Source organism: Zalophus californianus, chromosome 1, assembly GCF_009762305.2.
Source record: "Zalophus californianus isolate mZalCal1 chromosome 1, mZalCal1.pri.v2, whole genome shotgun sequence".
In the NCBI taxonomy this organism is placed as follows: domain Eukaryota; kingdom Metazoa; phylum Chordata; class Mammalia; order Carnivora; family Otariidae; genus Zalophus; species Zalophus californianus.
In genome coordinates, this window is record NC_045595.1 from 161,399,085 (window position 1) to 161,418,719 (window position 19,635).

Here is a 19,635-nt window from a genome sequence, read left to right on the forward strand (position 1 = left end):
CATAATATTCCATTGTATATATATATACCACATCTTCTTTATCCATTCATCTGTCGATGGACATCTTGGCTCTTTCCATGGTTTGGTTATTGTGGACATTGCTGCTATAAACATCAGGGTGTACATACGCCTTTGGATTACTACATTTGTATCTTTGGGGTAAATACCCAGTAGTGCAATTGCTGGGTTGTATAGTAGCTCTATTTTCAACTTTTTGAGGGGCAGAAGACATGAACAAACATTTTTCCCAAGAAGTCATCTCCTAATTTTTTATTGAAAAAAATTTTATGGTGTTTTGAGCCATATGGGATTAAAAAATTGGGGGGAGGGGGTTAATCTCCTTTTCTGGTTTTGAGTCATACTTAGAAAGGACATTCTAATGTTAAAAGTATAAGGAAATTTTACTTTGTTATAATGACTTTCATCATTAAATTGTTAAATCTTTGATTCATCTAGAATTTATTTTCGTGAAGGGAGTAAGCTAAAAATCTATGTTTCCAGATAGATACAGTTTTGTCCCAAAACTATTCATTGAATAACCAATCTATTCCCCACTGATCTGCAGTGCTATCTTTATGGCATGTTAAATTCCTATTTGCATTTTGGGCCAAGTTAAAAAAAAATTTCCTATTACTTTTCATTGATTGTTCCAACTTTTCTCATGTTGTTGGACCCATGTTGTTTTGGTAGGGGTAGTCAATAATTTTACATTTCAGAATTTTCTTTTGTATCTTTGCATGTTTAATTCTTATCCAGACTTAGAATTAGCATTTTTAGTCAACACCCACCCCTCAAACTTTATTTGCATTTTGTTTGGTGTGTGGTGGTGTAATAGATTAAGGTAGAATTGCCTTTTTTTAATATCAAGTCTTTCTACTGGGACCAAAATATGGTTTTCTGTATGTTCAGGTCTTTATGGGTGCCCTGTATTAGCATTTAAATTTTTTCTTCATATACGTCCAGCACATTCTGGTTAAATTTATTGTAATTTAGATATATTCTTTGACCTTTTAGAAATGAAGTCTTTTTCCCATTATCTTATAGCAGATTAATGTTTTATATATTTTTCTGAGTTTGGGATATCAATATTGTATCCAATATAAGAATCCTTATACTATCTGTAATAGTTTTAAATATTTTTCTGTATCAGCAAGTAATCATTATGCAGATTTTTAAAAAAGCATCATTTATATGAAGAAATACAGTTTCTGGGCCTCAGGTCCTCGTATTCTTGATTTATCCAAAAATCTTCCTTCCACAAGAGATTTCCTTTGCCCCTTGAAAACTTTCATTATCTTTCTCTTCCATCATCACCAGCCATTCTTTTCTTAATCTAAAAATTGGTGATTAATAAATGTTAATGGTGATAAGAAGTCAATGCCTCTGAACATCCTTTTGGCAGACATTTAGAAAGAATCTGCACAGGAACTTCCCCAGAGAATGGTCTTTGAAGATCCTAACAGGATATTCCTTATATTTCCTATCAGGACTGAATCCTGATCAGCTCATCTTCTTTCTTTGTCCTCCACATGAGGAATCTCATCTACTCTAATGGATTCAAGTAACAAACATCGGGGTGCACATACCCCTTCAGATCCCTACATTTGTATCTTTGGGGTAAATACCCATTCCAAGTGAATGAGTTCCACATTTCTATAACCTTATTGAACACCTGTTATTCAACTGTCATTATGGAATCAACATTTTTCTATTTTAAAGTCTACATTGGTATGTTTGAAACAAAATCAATCCTATATACTCTAACTACCGCCACCTCCTGTCAAGGCACTTCATTTAGGCCCCAAAGGCTCCAGTTCTTGGGGAACCTGGGGTTTTAAAGAGGTAATCAGTTAGGACTAAGGAATAGGGACTAAGGCAGAAACCAGACTTAGGAACTGAGTCAATATGAGAATTGGGGGGAAAATGGAGTAAGGTTAGGAGAGGAGAACCAGGCTTGGGACCAGATGACCCCCAGGTGGAAATAATGGAAGTCTGTTATTCCTCTGTACAGCTGGCAGCAAGATTGGCTTGAGGACCACACAGGACAATTCAGTTCCATTACCGGACCATGGATATAGTTCTTAGGCTCATTCACTCAATTTTCAAGTCCTTTGCAATTGGGGCTTGACTCAGACAAGATCTGCTTGGGAACTGGAGTGGGACAAAAGGAGCAGGCAGAGGGCATGGGTAAAAGACAGGAACAGCAAAAAAAAAAAAAAAAAAAGATAAGAACAATGCCTGAAGACACAGCTTACTGTGTCCTTTTATCTGCAGGCTGCACTTTTCTGCCTACCGCACCTACAACGTTTTTACTACTACTAATATGGTTATTTCTACCCATTTCCCTCGTCTGGACGTAGACCTCCTTTACACTTTAACTGTACTCAGATGTATAATTTTTCTGTGATTTAAGATTTTTTTCATATGAATTTATCTTCACAATATTTATGTGAAGGCAATATTCTTACTATTATTTTACAGATGGGAACACTGAGCCTGTAATGTTTCAGTGCAGTAAGTGCAAACAAAACCTTGAGCCCAGGCTTCCTGATTGCAACTCAAGAGTTCCTTCCATGAGACCCCACTCCACAATGTAGGCATAATTTATGGCTGACAATATGGCAAAGATTACTTGCTTAAAATATTGCCTCTGCTCTTCACAGAAAACTGTATCTCTGAATGGCAGTAAGTGCAATCCCATCAGTTAGCGATAAATGACCTAGTCTTAAAACTGTACAGATGAGTTAATCTCACTGGCTTTCTATTCTTATTTAGCCTATAGCTGTCAGAGGTTTAGAGTAACTCTCTAAAGGCATATGTTAGCCTCCAGTTTTAGTGAAGAGTGAGGAACTAAATCGGTAGGAACCTTACATGAAAACAACCTGAGAAAAAGCTGAAGACCGTGAATCACAATGGGAAATAGCAAATCCATAGCTGGTGGTCAGACAGCAGTTCCTGCTAAAGAGACCTATGTGTGGTACAGAAAATTTATGAGGGAATATCCATCCGACCTGCAAACACTGCATGAATTTAAGACACTCTTGGGTCTGCAGGGTCTGAATTCAAAGGCCAACCAACATGTTGATCAAGTCTATAATACCTTTGACATGAACAAGGTAAGACCTTTACTTTTTATTTGGCTATGGTTCTGCATTGTCCTCTTTTTGAAAATTCGAAATAGCCCGAGGTAAAATGTGTGCATCTCACCGAACAGGGAGCTCTTCCGAGAACCCACAGCTTGTTGGTGAGTGAGTCATTAAACACATTTAGCACTGACGGCATGAAAGTAATTGGGAACTAGCCTCTCCGCCCTTGGAAATGTTCTGCATGTAGGGAGTTATTTTAACACCAAATTAAATCTCGGCATGGAATTCTAATGCTATCGTTTAAATAAATCTAATAAGTGCAGATTGATTTACAAAGACTGTTTTCAAAGTATTTAATGCGTTGGTGACATTTTATAGAAAAGCAAATTACAGGAATCTGCTTTAAAAAGTGTGATTGCATCTAGATTGGCAGGTAAAATCAATACAAATTCGCCAACATGTTGTTTGTACTCAGAAGCTGGACTGCTGGAATACTTTTTCATATCTGACCAATTTACTTGGGGGAAAAAAACAAAACAATTTAGCTTTAAATTCAGATAAATTTTAGTTTCTAAAGATTGTGACTCAACTATTGTCTTGAATTTACTCATTCCTGAGGAGTTGCTGCACATTTAATTTTCAAGACTTGTAAAAATACAAAGATGAGGGGAAAAAAATTGGGTATAGAAAAAAATAAGCCAAAAAAGTAACAATCTGACCTAGCAGGCTCAAATTCTTCCTGCCTAATTTTCCTTGTGCCTTTTAGTTATTTTTTTACCTGTATATTTCAAAATGGGCTGATGCCATCTAGAATGAAAGGGAAAGGGGAAATATTGCTCATTGAAAAATAGATGACTTTAGAAGGTTGTGTGTGAGACTAGATGAGAAAGAAGTGATAATTCAATACAATTAAAACAATTGGCTGTCCATTGGGATGTATGGAGTCTAGCACAGCCCTTTGAGCTCTTTTCCAAATCAAAACAAAAACAAAACAACAACAAACCAAAACAGCAGATGACTTAAAAGGAGGTAATAGCCAGGAACTGGGGAAAATGAAACCTGTGCTAAATTAACAGCTATTTTGGTTCTAGTAATAATGTTGGGAACAGATTTCTTTTAGGACATGTTCTTTGTTTTTTTTTGTTTTTTTTGTTTTGTTTTTTGTTTGTTTTGGGGGTTTCCTTTTTTTTTAAATTTAAGGTCAATTAATTAACATGTAGTGTATTAGTTTCAGAGGTGGAGTTCAGTGATTCATCAGTTACATACAACACCCAGTGCTCATTCCATCATGTGCCCTTCTTCATGCCCACCACCCAGTTACCCCATTCCCTCTCCCTCATCTCCCCTTCAGCAACCCATCTGGAATAAATAGCAAGTAAGAGGAAGTAGAAGAAAGGATCAGCCACCTGGAGGACAGAGTCATGGAAAGTAATCAAGCCAAGCAGATGAGAGGGGGGAAAATACGCAAAATGAGAATAGACCCAGGGAACTCAGCAACACTGTCAAGCTTAACAGTCGCATGATAGGGATCCCAGAAGGAGAAGAGCAAGAAAAGGGGGCAGAAGATTTGTCTGAAGAAATAATAGCGGAAAACTTCCTGAATCTGGGGAAGGAAAGAGAAATCCAGATCCAGGAGGCACAGAGAGCCCCCAACCAAAGAGGTCTGTGCCAAGACACAAAGTAAATAAGATGGCCAAAAGTAGTGATAAAGAGAGAATTTTAAAAGCAGCAAGAGAAAGGAAAGCAGGTACATACAAGGGAAACCCCATACGGCTATCAATGGGTTTTTCAGCAGCAACTCTGCAGGCCAGAAGGGAGCAGCATGATAAATTCCAACTGCTAAAAGGAAAAAATCTACAGCCAAGAATACTCTATCCAGCAAGGCTTTCATTTAGAATAGAGGGAGAGATCGAGTTTCCCAGAAAAACAAAAATTAAAAGCAAAACCAGCCACATCCCTGTTGCACACGATGCCATCAGCCTGTGAGTCCCAAATTCACTGTCCAGCCGCCCTCCTGCCTGAGTCAGCATGCACGGCCTGCCACCTGCTCAATGCCAAGTCAACACGCCTTCACCTCAGATTGCCAAGGGCTCAAATTGACACTCTTCCCCTCAAATTCCACCCCCTGTGCTCAAGTTTGTGCACATAAGTGGGCATAATTATAACAGCAGAATGAAGCAGCCCAAACATCTATTTCTGTGGAATATAGAATGGATAAAAGGAGTGTGCTAGGCTGAGAACATCTCCAACAAGCACATCAAAGAACAATACATACAGCATGATTCTGGTTAGTAAAAACAAAACAAAACGAAAAACCTGGAAAGAATAAAACAAGATGAAACCAGAGAGGGAGACAAACCCTTAATAAGAGACTCTGAAGCATAGGAAGGACATGTTCTTTGTTATCAAGCATGAATGATGTACTCCCTGCTTAGCATGACAGGGTCTCCCTCCTCATAAATTTTACTTAGTGTAGATGCAAACAAACAACAGTTCTGCCCCCAAGGAGATTACAAATCAGTGGGAAAATGAGACAGATTCTGCTTTTGTTCTTAACGTTGAACTATGTTCTAGATAGGCTATAAGCTGAATGCTTGTGTCCCCCCTGTTAACCTTAAAAATAAAACTGCCAGTTATTTTTACCAGCAAAAATGGGATTATTTGGAAATAGTAGAGAATTGCAATTTTGGACAACCAAGCTATGGCAGAACCACAGGCATGTCTGCAGAACAAAGGAGAGGAACACTCTTGTACAGAGGAAAGGGTGCGATTGGGAAGACTTTTATAAACAAAAAGTCGGTTGGAGTAAACTGGGAGTTTGAAGTATAACGGCTTTTCATTGTCTGAATTGTGATGGTATCTCATGGGCTGGACGGCTGCGGAGTGGGGGTGGGGCGCTTCTTTTCCTGCTGCTGGGCTAGTAAAGTATCCGCAGGCAAGATCCAGTCTCTTCCGGGTGGGTCTGCAATTAACTAGAAGTGGTAGGGCCTGAGAGCGCCCCCTGCTGGCATCCTGACTCCATTCTAAATGAGCTTTCCTTTTTTATTCGTCGCACGCCCAAATTCGTATGTTGAAATCGAACCCCCCTCCCTCCCGCATCACCAATATGATAGCATTTGGAGGTCTTTGGGAGGTGATTAGGTCATGAGGGCAGAGCCTTCACGAATGGGCTTAGTGACCTTATAAAGAGACCCCAGAGTGACATAGAAGACTGGCTGTCTATGAACCAGTAAGTGGGCTCTCACTAGACCGGGAACCAGCCTGAGCCTTGATCGTGGATTTCCTCGCTTAGAGAACTGTGAGAAATAAATTTCTGAGTGCTTTAAACCACCCAGTCTATGGTATTTTTGTTACAACAGCCCGAAGTGACCCAGACAGGGAACTGTGTTCATGTTGGCATGTGGTCTGTGTGTCTCTGCCTATGTGTGTGTGTGTCAGCTCCTTCTCTCCGCCATCCTACATGTTTTGCTCTTCGTGTGGCGGCTGCTATCCCACTGTGCCCGCTGAAAGCCGCCTCGTTCACAGCGGAGGTCTGTGGTTCTAGAAGGCAGCTTCTCAGGCTCCGGCAGTCCTGCTGGGAGGTTAGAAGATGACCTGTTGTCAGGGTTTCTCAATTATTCTTCCAAGTAGCTGGTGACCTATCCCAGGCCAGAGATTTTGTTGTTAGCCCAGTGTTTCTGGAAGCACTGCGTGTCGGTGGTTCCCGGGTGAGAACAGGAACGCGGGAAAGGGAGCGCTGGGTAGAAACAAGAAGTGCTGTCAAAATGAGGCAGGGGCAGTGGTCAGCCAGGCAGTCTGCGCATGCGCCATTGGAATGGCCTCTCCGTGACAGCCCGGGGTTGGCCAAGCCCACCTCAGGAGCTTAAGTTTTTTGTGGTTGTTGTTCTTTTTTTTTTTATTTTTACGTATTTATTTGACAGAGAGACACAGCAGAGAGGGAACACAGGCAGGGGGAGTGGGAGAGGGAGGGAGCAGGCCTCCCGCCGAGGAGGGAGCCCGACTCGGGGGCTCGGTCTCAGGACCCTGAGACCACGACCTGAGCCGAAGGCAGATGCTTAACAACGGAGCCACCCAGGCGCCCCAGGAACTTAATTTAAATGACTCGCAAGTTCTGCTGGTGTTCGTGATTTACCGTAGAGATTTTGTGTTTGCTTAGTGAGCAAGTGAATCTAGGCGGTGATGACGGATGCCACACAAAGTGTGGGGGATCTCGATATAGAATCAGGTTGTAAAATGAGAAGAGTGAGGATTGTTCGTTATCAAGTGAAATGATATGCAGTTATGCACAGGAAAACAAAAAAAGCCATATATTTAATTAGATCGATAAAACTATCAGCTGTCCAGAATCCTGGAGGATTTACTCTTTCTGTGGAGCTTCTCTACGGTTTTAACTATTCTGGATGGAAATCATTCTAAAATGCATTTCATACTTTTCCTGACTCCTCAAAGTGCTGGTGAAACGTTTTTTGATATCAGAGTCATTATCATGAACATTGGTTGTTACATTTTTGAAATACCACCAAGCACCCATGCCTACTGAAGTTGCTGGGGCTAAATTTCCTGATGCCGAAAATCATGAAAATATATGCTTTTGTTGTGTTTGCCTTTTGTTGTTTTTCTCTTTCCCTGCTGTCGGACACACCTTTCCCAGCTTTCTGATTGTTCTGATAATAATGAGCTTCCAATCTCTTTTTACACTGTCATTTCTAACCTGGCTTTGTTATGTACTCCAGTTAACTAAACCTGTTGGAATCATGCTTCAAGTAGAAATAAATAGATCCTAAAGTTTAGAGCATAAGGTTTATAACAATTCCTGTGGCTAATCACACACCCTTGCAGGCATCTCCTTGTCACTCCTCAACGGTAGTTAATTAACCATAGTTAATGCTTGAAATGTGTCTGATGGTGTTCTAGGGACGGTACATAGACTAACGCATTCAACATCGCAGTGATAATAGAACCTACTTTACAGTAGCGGCCATGACATTGGCACCTCAGATCTAACCGGAAGGTAATTGACCAGGACCCCAGGTGCATTGCTTTGAAATCCTTCACTGCATGCATCGAGTCCATGCTTGGTTTTAGATTACCACCAATGATTGAGTGAGGCAGAAATAATAAGGCTAACCCATTTCTAAGACACAGGATTCCTTTGTCAGCAGGCTTTGACTCAAGGATTCCCTGGTGGCTTTGTCAAACCATTGGTTTCGGGAGTGTCTAGGACACTTCCGTCCAAACTTCTTTTACACCCTTCTTCAGCTGGGTCAGGTTAGCTCCTTCAACCTTTCCTGACTTCCTTCCTGTTTCATTCCAAATAGCATTTCTTCAAATAAGATCTTTAAATTAGGATTAATGGGTCTAATATCCAATGAATAAGAGTCACAGGAAAAGAGCCCAGAGAAAATGTAGTTATAACAAAACAAACCAGAAAAATTTCCCAGACCTATTAGACACATGTTTCACAAGGGCCCAGCACAATAAATAGAACATCAACCTACAGTGCACATGGAGAAATTTTTTTAAAGAGAGATAAAAAGATCCTAAAATCTAAGAAGGAAAAAAATTATATATATATATCACATCTTTATCCATTCATCAATCAATGGACACTCTTGCTTCCATATCTTGGCTATTGTAAATAATGTTGTTATAAACATAAGGATGCGTGTATCTCTTAAGCATATTTTTTATCGTTCCTTGATTTGAGTTTGCATCCAAACAAGGTCCATAGGTGGAAATGGGTGGCTATGACTCTTAAGTCTGTTTTTTTTCTGTAATAGTCCCCTAACCATCTCCTTTCCCCCACCCCCCATTTATGCCATTCATTTGCTGGAGAAAGTGAGTCATTGGTTCTGTAGAATGTTTTGCATTTTGGATTTAGTTGATTGCTTTCTTGTGCTATCTAGCTTTCTAGTGCTATCAAGCTGTCTATTCTTCATATCCATAGAAACTTGAATAGATTCAGATTCATTTGCTTGGCAAAAAATACTTTGTAAGTGCATAATTACTGGTTGTCACACTTTTCTTGGATTGTCCATTAGTTTCAGGAGGTGTCAGCCTGATAATGATGAGGCAGTTATGAACTCCATGTAAAATAAGGAAGTCCATAATTTTGGTACACCAACGGGCTATACGGAGAACAAAATGTACTAGTCATTAAAATTAAATTCTTGACTACAATTGTGAATATGGAGGAAGAACTATGGTGTGCTCAGAAATGTTTAATAACTAGTTCTCTGGGGGGGTGGGGGAAGCCCTGGTAACCTATGCTGATTTCCATGGTGTAAATACTCCCACCATGGCCAATTTCAACCTACCAACCATTTAATAGTTGGTCTGCAAACTTCCTGAAAATTTACCAATCAGCTCGCACCAGCAGATAGAGTAGGTGCCAGGACACTACTTGGATATATATGGGGTCATAGAACTAAATACTTGTCATTTGCTATAACAGGAAATTAAACAGATAATGTCTAGAATTGATAGGTCTAAAATGTCTAAATGTCTAATGTCTAAATGTCTAATTTATGTGTGAATGTCTAAAACATCAGTAGAATAACCATCATGACAAAGATGTAAATAAAGGCTAGAAAAAATAACCAGAAAGTTCAAAGTTTTACATTATACACCTTTTCATTTAATTAATTAAAAAGTACGACACGGTGTAAGTGTGTGGCTCTTGTGGTCTGTGTTAAACCCGCACAGGGTAAGACGGCGGGACTTGAAGTTAGATGGGCTCCCGGCACTGACAGTGTCACCTTGACTTTAATAGTCCCCTAACCCTCCCCTCCCCCACCCCACCATTTGCGCCATTGATTTGCTGGGGACGGTGCCCCACTCCCGAAGTGGATGAGAGGCTGGGGAGCATTCCAGCTGGGTCTGGGCCAGCACAGATATTCCACAAACAAGAAACACTGTGAAAGTGATGATGTTGCTGGCTCTTGGCTCCTACAAGGCACTGTTCTTGCCTCAGCACCCGTGGGCTTCACCTGGAGATGGATGCAAAATGCCCAGTTCCTGGGAAACTGCCTCCCATCCAAGGCATGAACCTACACTCTGGGCTCTATGCATACAGACAAAATTGAACTAACTTGGGCTGTGCTGAGATCCAGCCATGAGAGAAGCGCCCAGCACTGCTGTGCATCCTGTACCTTTGCACTCTGGCTGCCCTACTTTCTTCACACGAGATCTGCCATTTGCTCTGCACCTCTCCTCTCTCTTTTTAAGTGCAAGTGGTGCGTGAATTCATCCTTGTGAAACAACAGTGCAAAACATGAACGATAAAAACACATTAATCATCCCCTTCAGATCCTGCATGCTTCCCCAGACCAGGAACCTACCATGGCGGCATTAAATAGGTGTTGAACAAATATTTACTGAGTGATTGAATAAAATAGTGACAAAAGGAGTATCCTCACTCATATTTGCACTTTTTTCTCCTTTCCATTCCTCTCTCTCCTTCCCTCCCTTTTCTTTTCATATTTATCCCAAGGAGGGCCACTATGTCTTCCAAAGTCTAACCTAGTTCCCAATTAGAGTGATTATCTCAAGGGAAATTCTAAAATTTCTTTTCTGCCCCATAGCTTTTAAGAATTTCAGCTCACACACTCAGGCATTCAGGAAATGTAACTTTAGTTTTCCATAATGGAGTTAATTTACATTTTGAGCCCCCATTTTACCAAGGAGTTCTCCCCCTACCCAGGGCTGCAGGTAAAGCCCATGGGTGCATCGAAATCGGCATTAACCCGGGGCAGAGGGGCAGCTGTTCACACTGGTATTTGCTGAGACTGCATCTCTCCTCACCTCCTGCCCCACTTGCAAGGCCCCTGTCTGCCCGGTGGGCCTCATGGGTCAGGTTCTTTCTGAGCTTCCTCATTCTCCTAGGCACAGAAGCCTCCTCGGCTGGCTCAGGACTGTGTGACCAGATTCTCCATCCAGCCCTTCTTCCCAAGCCCAGTGAGTGAACCACGGGTGCTTCTGTTCTTCTATCCGCCACACCCACCTGGTATATTTCCTGTCACCCAGACCTCCAGCCATGCTTGGACCTCATAGAGCAGTGCCCTTTCCCCATTCCCGTTCCCCAGAGTCTTGTAATTCTCTCTTCTTTCCCGAATCCAGCCTCTGGAATCTTGATCTAGTTTGGAAGGACCCAGGAGAAACTAGAGAAAACTGGCTCTAATTACGTGTTCTTTCCAATCTTTTGTTTATGCCATAAATTTTATGCTCTGAATCCTAAATGGCTTAAACTATTGAGAGTCAGGAGCTAAGAATGAACTTGATTTCCTCTTTTTTGCTACAGTGACTTAACTCTTAGGCAACGAAAATCTTCACTGACTGTGGGAGGGCTAGATGATAGAAGAGATTAGCAGCGGCGTCTGGGTGGCTCAGTCGTTAAGCATCTGCCTTCGGCTCAGGTCATGATCCCAGGGTCCTGGGATTGAGCCCCGCATTGGGCTCCCTGCTCTACGGGAAGCCTGCTTCTCCCTCTCCCACTCCTCCTGCTTGTGTCCCCTCTCTCGCTGTGTCTCTCTTTGTCAAATAAATAAAATCTTGTAAAAAATAAATAAAAATAAACTAAAGAAAAAGAAGAGATTAGCAGAAGAGTCACATCCTCAATACACCCCATTATTATCCCACTGCATTTGCAAATATTTACTGAGCACCTCCTTGTCCTCAAAGGAGTTTAGAATCTCGTGGGATGGCAAATGCCTCCTCAAGTAATAAAAGGTAGTAAAGAATCGAAGACTGAAGAGGGCAAAGCATACTATTTAGTTGCAAGATTCTAGATGGGTCTCAGTTACTCTAGGCTGGTTTTAAACCCTGTGCGGGGATGTGATTGATGGACCAGCTTCTCCCTAGACAGGCAGGCTGGATGGGGGGCAGGAGACTCTCCAGTGCTATCCCAGCAGGACAGGCATGGTAGAAAAAGCACACCCACATTTTGGAGTGGTGTGAGGATGGGGGTGAGTAGGTAGGTAGGTAGTAGACATGACTTTCTATACCCCCAGAGAGTTTAGAATCTGGTTGAGGATAAAAGTTATGTGGTGACTAAATGCCCAAAGCATAAAATAAGGCAGCATAACAAACTATAGCAGGACTGCACTATTCAAGGTACATTTATTGGGATCCAAAGATGAAACAAAAATAAAATGTAGAATTAGGCAAGGCCTTTTGGAGAAGTTGAGGCATTTTGGGACTCTAGAAGAAGGGAAGAACTTGACTTATTACCCGTAAATGCTAACACTTACTGAATGCTTCTGTACCAGTCACTGTTTTAAGCACTTCACGGTCATTGGATTCCTCACAGAAATATTATATACGTAGCTACTATTTTTCACATTCGCATTTTTCACATTCACATTCCCATTTTCCCAATGAGGACACTGAGGCACAGAGAGGTTTAGTCACTCTTCTGAAACGACACAGCAGAATTGGAATGCTGGCGGTCTGACTCCAAGGGCTGCCCCGTAAATTGCTACGGTGTTCCACCTTTAACAGAGGAGTTGAGAATTTCAGTGAAGAGAACAGCTCTCTCCCAGGTAGGAGAGGGGAGGGTACGTGGGGAACTCACCAGGGCAGAGGGTCACTGCTAGAGCAACCCTGGCGACCAAACATGTCGGCTGTCTCACCTGTGTCTCTGCCATGTCCGGACAGCGCATTGTTGCCACTGCGTGTGTTCTTACGTCACAGCTGAGCAATGAGGCACGCCAAGCACCGAGAAGCCCGTAGTGACTTGCCTGGAGAATCTCAGAGCAGAAAGTGAGCCCTCGGCCCTCTGGCTGCCGGTGACATTCTTTCTCTCTGATAGGCGTGAAGGTGAATGGATGGCACTCTGGGCCACATCTAGGCATCTGGGCTTTATCCAAACAGAGTGCCATTGGGAGCTCCGAGATCAAAAGTGCTCTGCCCCTTGTAAGACTCTGAGGTCTACAAGTGAGAGAAAATGGTTTCTCTGAACTTGTGGGTTTGAACTCAAGCCATAAATGGAGTGATGGTTTAAGCCAGAAAAGCTGTTGTGAGCCCTAGGGGACGTTTAAAGGCTAGGAGAAAACAAAACAGCAGGGCAAGTTTTCAGGGTATTTAAATTCACCTCCTCAGAAAATCCTGGGAATCAAGGAGGGAAGGCAAATGATTTCTTAGAAACGTGGGTGATAACTGTTACAGAAAGAGAAGTGAGGGTAAGTAGCAAGCTGGGGGATCTAATAGATGATTACTACAATATATGTGCTAGTTTACCTATAAATATGTTCACAAATCAAATCTTAGCTTCAATGTTAGCTTCCTTGCTATTTTTAATGTGCCTTTCTGTGAATCTCTGTACCACGAAGCCCAGGCCACCCCCAGGGCGGTGGAGGCTCTACAGGAGGGGTGAGGCTGCCAGGCCCCTGTCCCAGCTCTGACCCTTACTGTGTGTGTAATCTCGGACAAGGCTCAGATAGCCTCTGTGTGTCAGGGTCGTCAGTTCTAAAACCGAGACAAGACTTAGCCCGCCCACACTATCCCTGAGCTCATGTGAAATAACATAGGAGAAAACTGGGAAAATGTGCACGATAGCCCACCAAGGGATGGTGCGTTTATCTGTAAAATGCAGTTAACTCTGATCTCAGCCCCCACGGGTCTGATAACAGTGAAGATTAACTTTATTCTTTATCAAGCTCAAATTCGATTTCTGATTGAAAGGGTGTACCTCCAGGTGCAGAGGCTGCTTGCCCACCATTTCTCTTCTTTAACTGACCCCAGTGCTGTAGATGGTCATTTGTGCTGTTTGGGGGCACATTGGCCCCTTCAAATGGTTGCCATTCACAGAATGAAATTAAGTAAATGGGAATCATCTTCGAGTTTCAACGGTCTTTTCAACCCGGGATAGCTGCACGGGAGCGCTGGCTCTACTTGAAATTCACAGGTGACCTCTGGTTAGTTGGTTCCTTAGCTTCCCTCTGTGTGAGAACCCTTGAAAAATGGAGCAGGCAACCTGGCTTTTAACTTGTGTCGTAATTGCTGCCGCTCATTAACCCCCTGTCTGCCCTGCAGCTTCTGACACTGTATCAGGTTGTCTGGCCTGCAGGGTGACCTCCATTACTGCCGCTCTTCGTAAGACACATTACTGGAAACATGACCATCTACTCTAGCCCACAAGGCTGCAATCTCTTAAAGGGAAAGACCGAGCCTACTGCTTCTGAACGACCGACTCAGAAGCTCTCAGGAAGCATTTGTTGGTGATAATAAAACACCTCATCTTTGGTCAGCACTTTGTAATTTACAAAACATTTTCATGTATAACATCACTTATCAACATGTTGCTTGAGCTTCTCACAGAATTTTACCCGTTAAAAACATCAACTGTGCCTGCTGACATACATTGAAACGTAAGCTGTTGTAACTCGTGTATTTGAACAAAATCTGTTGGAATTGTTGTTCTCAAATCTGGCTCCATATTAGAAGCACCTGGGGGTGTTATTAAAGTGACCCCTGGCTGGGTCTCCACCTTAGCCCCACCGAATCAAAACAATGTTTTGTTTGTTTTAAACTGCCAGGTGGTTTGACTGTGCATCCAGATAGGAACACCACAGTTATGCCAAAAAGACCACTGTCAAAGTGCTAGAAAGCTGGGCTCTAAGCCCATTTTTGCTACCAAAGAGCTTCGTAGCATGGATACATTTAAAAAAGGGACTCTGGGTCCAAATCTATTAATTCGGAGGCAGTTCCTCTGACTGTTCTTTTAGTTACATCATAGTAGAGAAACAGCCTTGAAGCAAGTACTACAGGTCTATATGCTCCACCATCTGGTCCATCTCTGTTTACCTCTTTTATTCAGTAAAGACAAGGATCCAGGCTCTTCCACGGGAAATAACACCCTGAGGAGACAACAGGCTGTCTGACTTAGGGTGAGACTGGATTTTATTTTATCTGTGACAATACTGCTTAAGGAGACACATTGGCTACCTAAGGAAGTTCTTGCAAAAGGCTGCCATTGCTATAGTCGCAGGTGGCTCTTCCAAAGTTAGCCCATTCAGAAGTGACCCAACTCAGACAATTGTCTTGCCTTCCCCCAGAGCACCTGAGACTGGCTTCTAATCCACAGTGGTCCAGACACCACCGAGCTGGGCACATGCTGGGCACAGATGCTCAGGGCTTCCTGATTGATACCCAGGAAACCTATTCAGAACTGTGAGCTTGTTTGATAAGTACTGTGAGAAACCCTTTGTCCCAGAACACTTGAATTCTGTACAGTCGTGGTCAAGAACAACTGTGTTTGATCTGCGTAAAGATCATGTTATAGAACCGACCTACCAAGCCAGCAGTATATTTCTCATCTTAAAGAGCTGAGTCTCTTTTCAGGACATTCCAGAAACTCCATGGCTGATGGAGACTATGTTTGTTGTTAATGTAAGTGTCTGTCGGTGAAAATGGGGCTAGGTCATAAATGCTGAACATAACTTTTAGATTTCAAAAATTCACAAAACTATTTTAAAAAAGTATTCATAGATGTTTGACAAAATTGAAAGGGTCCTTATGTTACCTAGTTTTTTTTGCAGCTCCTAAAATGCAAATTAAATATCACTGACAATTATGGATCAATCATACAATGTGCTTATACTAACTCTCTCGGTTTCCTTACCCTGACCATCTGAGCAACCATTTCCAGGCAGACATTTCAGTTCCTGTGTTGCTGCTGACTTGCCACAGCTGGTAAAATGCCACTGGAAAGTGTCACATGTGAAAGAATGGAAACATCGAAATGTCTTCAGGTGAGGGGCTGTGGAAATTTGTGAATTCTTCCCAGGTAGCGATTCTGTGAAAAGTAGCAGAACGTTAATGCTGTGAGAAGGGGTAGTTTTACCCTGGGGGAGGGTTTGGAAGATTTGTGTTGGATTCAGGTTATTTGTTTTCCTGAATGAGAGGGTGCACTAGAACATATGGGGTCTGACCCCTAGTTGTAATAACAATCCTGTTCCTATGGTCTTGGCGTCACTAGACCCCAGGACATTGTGCTTATTGGCATATACCATTTAGGGCCTTTTTTGGGTTAACTGAATTCAGGTGTGAAAAGCACAATGCCTGGCCTGTGTGTGTAGCAACTTTTACATCAGCATCAATAGTTGTCATTGTCCTCGTTTGAGGAGGCTTCCTGGAAGAGAAGCCCTAGAAACTGATGCTGGGCAACTTGAGGTCAGTTTTGGAGAAACTGCTACAAAACTCACGTATAGATGATCTTTGTGCATATGGCTGTAAGGGCCATTCAAAAGGATCAGCAGAGACATGTGAATTATAAACCAGAAAAACCCATCTGAGTCCTGCTGCCTGTTCCCACTCCATCCAAGGATGCTTTAAGCCTGACATCTACAAATCTTCTCACCAGCAGCACTCAAGACTCAAGACACTGGTGTCTCCCCACCTGGTGTCGAGACTCCCTCACTGCCATAACTTGAAGCTGGTGGATGATCCTCTCTGCTCAAGGAAACGCCCGTATATTAGCAACTCTAGACCCAGCTGCCTCAGTCTTCCATGACCTCTATTAAATTCCCAACTGACCAATGTTGACCCATAGGTAGGGGCATCTCTACACCCTTCATTCAACATGAAGCAGCTACTGAAGACAAGACCTCCACTCAAATGCCAAAGATTTGTCCTTGTCGATCTGTCAGTGGGGAATGTAGAGGCCCCTTGTATCCAATCTACTTGGACAATGGAAACCTGAGTAAGGTAGAAGGGCCCACAGTGATCCCCAACCCCCTGGCTGGATACAAACAGGCCCATTAGGTGGGACCCACCTCAAAATATCCATAAGTCGTAGCTAATAAATGGGTTACATACACCAGGACACAGATACCAAAAAAGGAAAATTCCATCTGTTCCCAGACCTTCTCACCTTCCCTCTTTAAATACAGCCCCCCGTCATTGCCTCATAGCAGACAGCCTCTCCCTTATTGTCCCGCCCCCCTGCTCCTTTGCAGTGTATTCAATAGACTTCTATCTCCTTCAAAAGAAAATAGTTGTCATTGTCATTATGGTTATTATGATTGTTATTTTTACTATTATTTGCAAAATGAAGGACTGTTTCTAGAACTGAAATTCTACAATTTGAATCCCTGAAATGAAGCCAAGTTCCCCCAAGGACATTACCAAGATTATAAATTTGTGTCTCCATCCCTGGGACAAAACTCCAAAGCAGATGTCTCAAAATATATTGAGATGACATTTCAATATCTGTTTCTCGAGGAGAGTGATGGCAGGACCACATTGGCATATCAGATGATATCTATGGTGATATCTTACCTGGGTATTTTACCAAGTGGGGAGAATGGATGGGTTAGTCAGGGCTGCAATGCAGGTGTGAGGCCCTGAAGAGGGGGAAATGCTGAGCCAAAGCAAGCACCAGCTGCACAGCAAAGGGACACTGTAGAGTCCTAGCCAAGAGGGGAGGTGAAGACACAACAGGGTTAGCTACACCAGTGTGTGGGCTTCTGGTCCTGGAGGGGCAGGTGGGGAAATTTCCAGGGAAACATAGGCCAGGAGGGCTATTGTCTCTGGGGTGCTGGAGGCTAAATCCTTGGGTAGGGCGAGGGGGCTAAAGATTCCAAAATAGACAGAAGTGTTCATCAAAGATAGCAAAAAGCAGGAGAGGCAAGAGGAGAGAGATCACTTTTTGTGCTGCTGAGCCAGATGGTTTTGCAAGCCAGGTGAGGGAGGTCTGGAAGTGGTGGCCCCAAGAGTTCTCTGGGCTCACAGTGTCCCTGAGACAAAGCAGCTCAGATCACACAGGCCAGCTGTCCCTTGGGCAGCACCGGGTATGAAGGAAGCACAGGTACCAAGGTGCAGTATCTTCAGACATTGGGTCACCTTACTTTATATGACTGTATTGCCAAATAGTCTACACATGTGAATCCAGAACAACACGCTGCACTGAATGTGTCCCATCTGTATGGACGGACACCTCTTCCAGAAGAATTCGGCTGTAATGCGTTTTGAGGGCAATAAATACTGGGTGGTACAAAGAACAAAAGCCTTAGAGTAAGGCTGACTGTATTTAAATCCTGGATCCACCTATGTCCTAACTTTGTTATTTAAGTCGTCTATTAGGCTCTCTGAAAATCCATTTTCTCCTCTGTAAGCTAAGAATAATAAGGCTGCCTGTCAGGTTGCTGTTAGAATTAGAGATAATGCTTGGAAAGTGACTAGCACAGTGCTTGAAATATATATACAATATATTTTATAGCTTTTATACTTAGTAATAAATAATAAAATAATTGTTTCATATGCATATAAGTTTTATAATTTAACTTTCTATCTGCATTTCAAATTGATCATATCCTGAAAGCACCTGTAATTTATGGCATGTTGTGAACCTTGCCTGGTGACCACATAATTCCACCTGTGGATTTTCTGCTGAATAGAACAGAGTAGATTTTGTTTTCCTTATTTTTAATGTATTAGACTTCTAAAATTTCATCTCTTTAATGGTAGAAAGAACAAAAAGTCATATATTTTTTACCTTTTTATACTTTCTTTATAGATGTAAAAAGTATGCCTTATAGTTCCCATACATTTTAGAAACCACGAGAAAGCTTGGATTTAAAGTCTCCATATATTTTTTCTCTCTCTTGTTTTCACCCCCCTCTACAAAATGATTCATAATGTGTTAATGGACCAAACTCCTTTTGGAGCCCGAGAAACTGTCATGCTTCCATATCTTGGCCCTGTTTAACTCTTCCCTTTAGCCCACTCCACCCTAAGAACATAATGTATACATCTATAAACATGTTGGGATTCAAATGATTTTTGTACACATGCTCCCAAACTCTCCTTCTCTGAGGCTCATGAGAATGGCTTTGTGTGCGCCCAATTTCCTCCCTGCCCTCAAACTCAAAGGAGGATCCTGCCATTGCCAAGCTAATGTTTTAGGATTTTGATGCAGAATTATGAGACACATTGGGAGAGTGAAAGGCGGAAGTGTTCTCATGCTCAGGCTGGCTGTGAAGGCACCGGGCAGTGGAGATTGCTGAAGATTGAGCAGCAGGACATATGTGCGGGAGCAGATGGGAGAGGAAGGGGGTGTTGTGAAGAAATCCATACATTTCTCACAACTTGTGTTTGTTCCAGAAATGAAAGTAAAGACTTGCTGTTATTTTGAAATTAATTTTTGATTGCTGGGCTGGATTTGTATGCCTGTGTCATTCTGAGACTGAACCATGTGGGTCATATTTTTTTCTAATTAGTCTTAATAAGGTTATTTAAATTCAAGTGAGAATAAGTCACAATTAGCACAGCCACTTAGACAGATACCTAGATGATAACATTGCCTACAAAAAAAGACATCTATAAGAAAAACAGCTTAGGTCTGTGGTTCCCAAATCTTCAGATACATCAGACTTCCCTGGGGAGCATTTTAAAATGCAGACTCTTGGGCCCCAACCCAAGTAGTTTTGATGGTGTTCTTTGGGGGTCAGGCTCTAGGAGTCTGCATATTTCTTTGTCCCCTTGTGATTTTGATGCAGGGAGTTTATGAACCCTACTCTGGCGCAAGGCCAATCGGTATCAGACATCTCCA

The 19,635-nt window shown here is 42.4% G+C and overlaps 1 protein-coding gene across 1 annotated transcript in view; it reads left to right on the forward strand.

The window, feature by feature from the left end:
- Positions 1-2,912: 2,912 nt before the first annotated feature.
- The window catches only part of GUCA1C (guanylate cyclase activator 1C), a 34,491-nt gene continuing 17,768 nt past the window's right edge, over positions 2,913-19,635 (forward strand). Inside the window, exon 1 of the mRNA XM_027587016.1 lies at positions 2,913-3,116. Within this exon, the coding sequence (XP_027442817.1) occupies positions 2,913-3,116 (204 nt within the window). The remainder of the gene's footprint in view (positions 3,117-19,635) is intronic.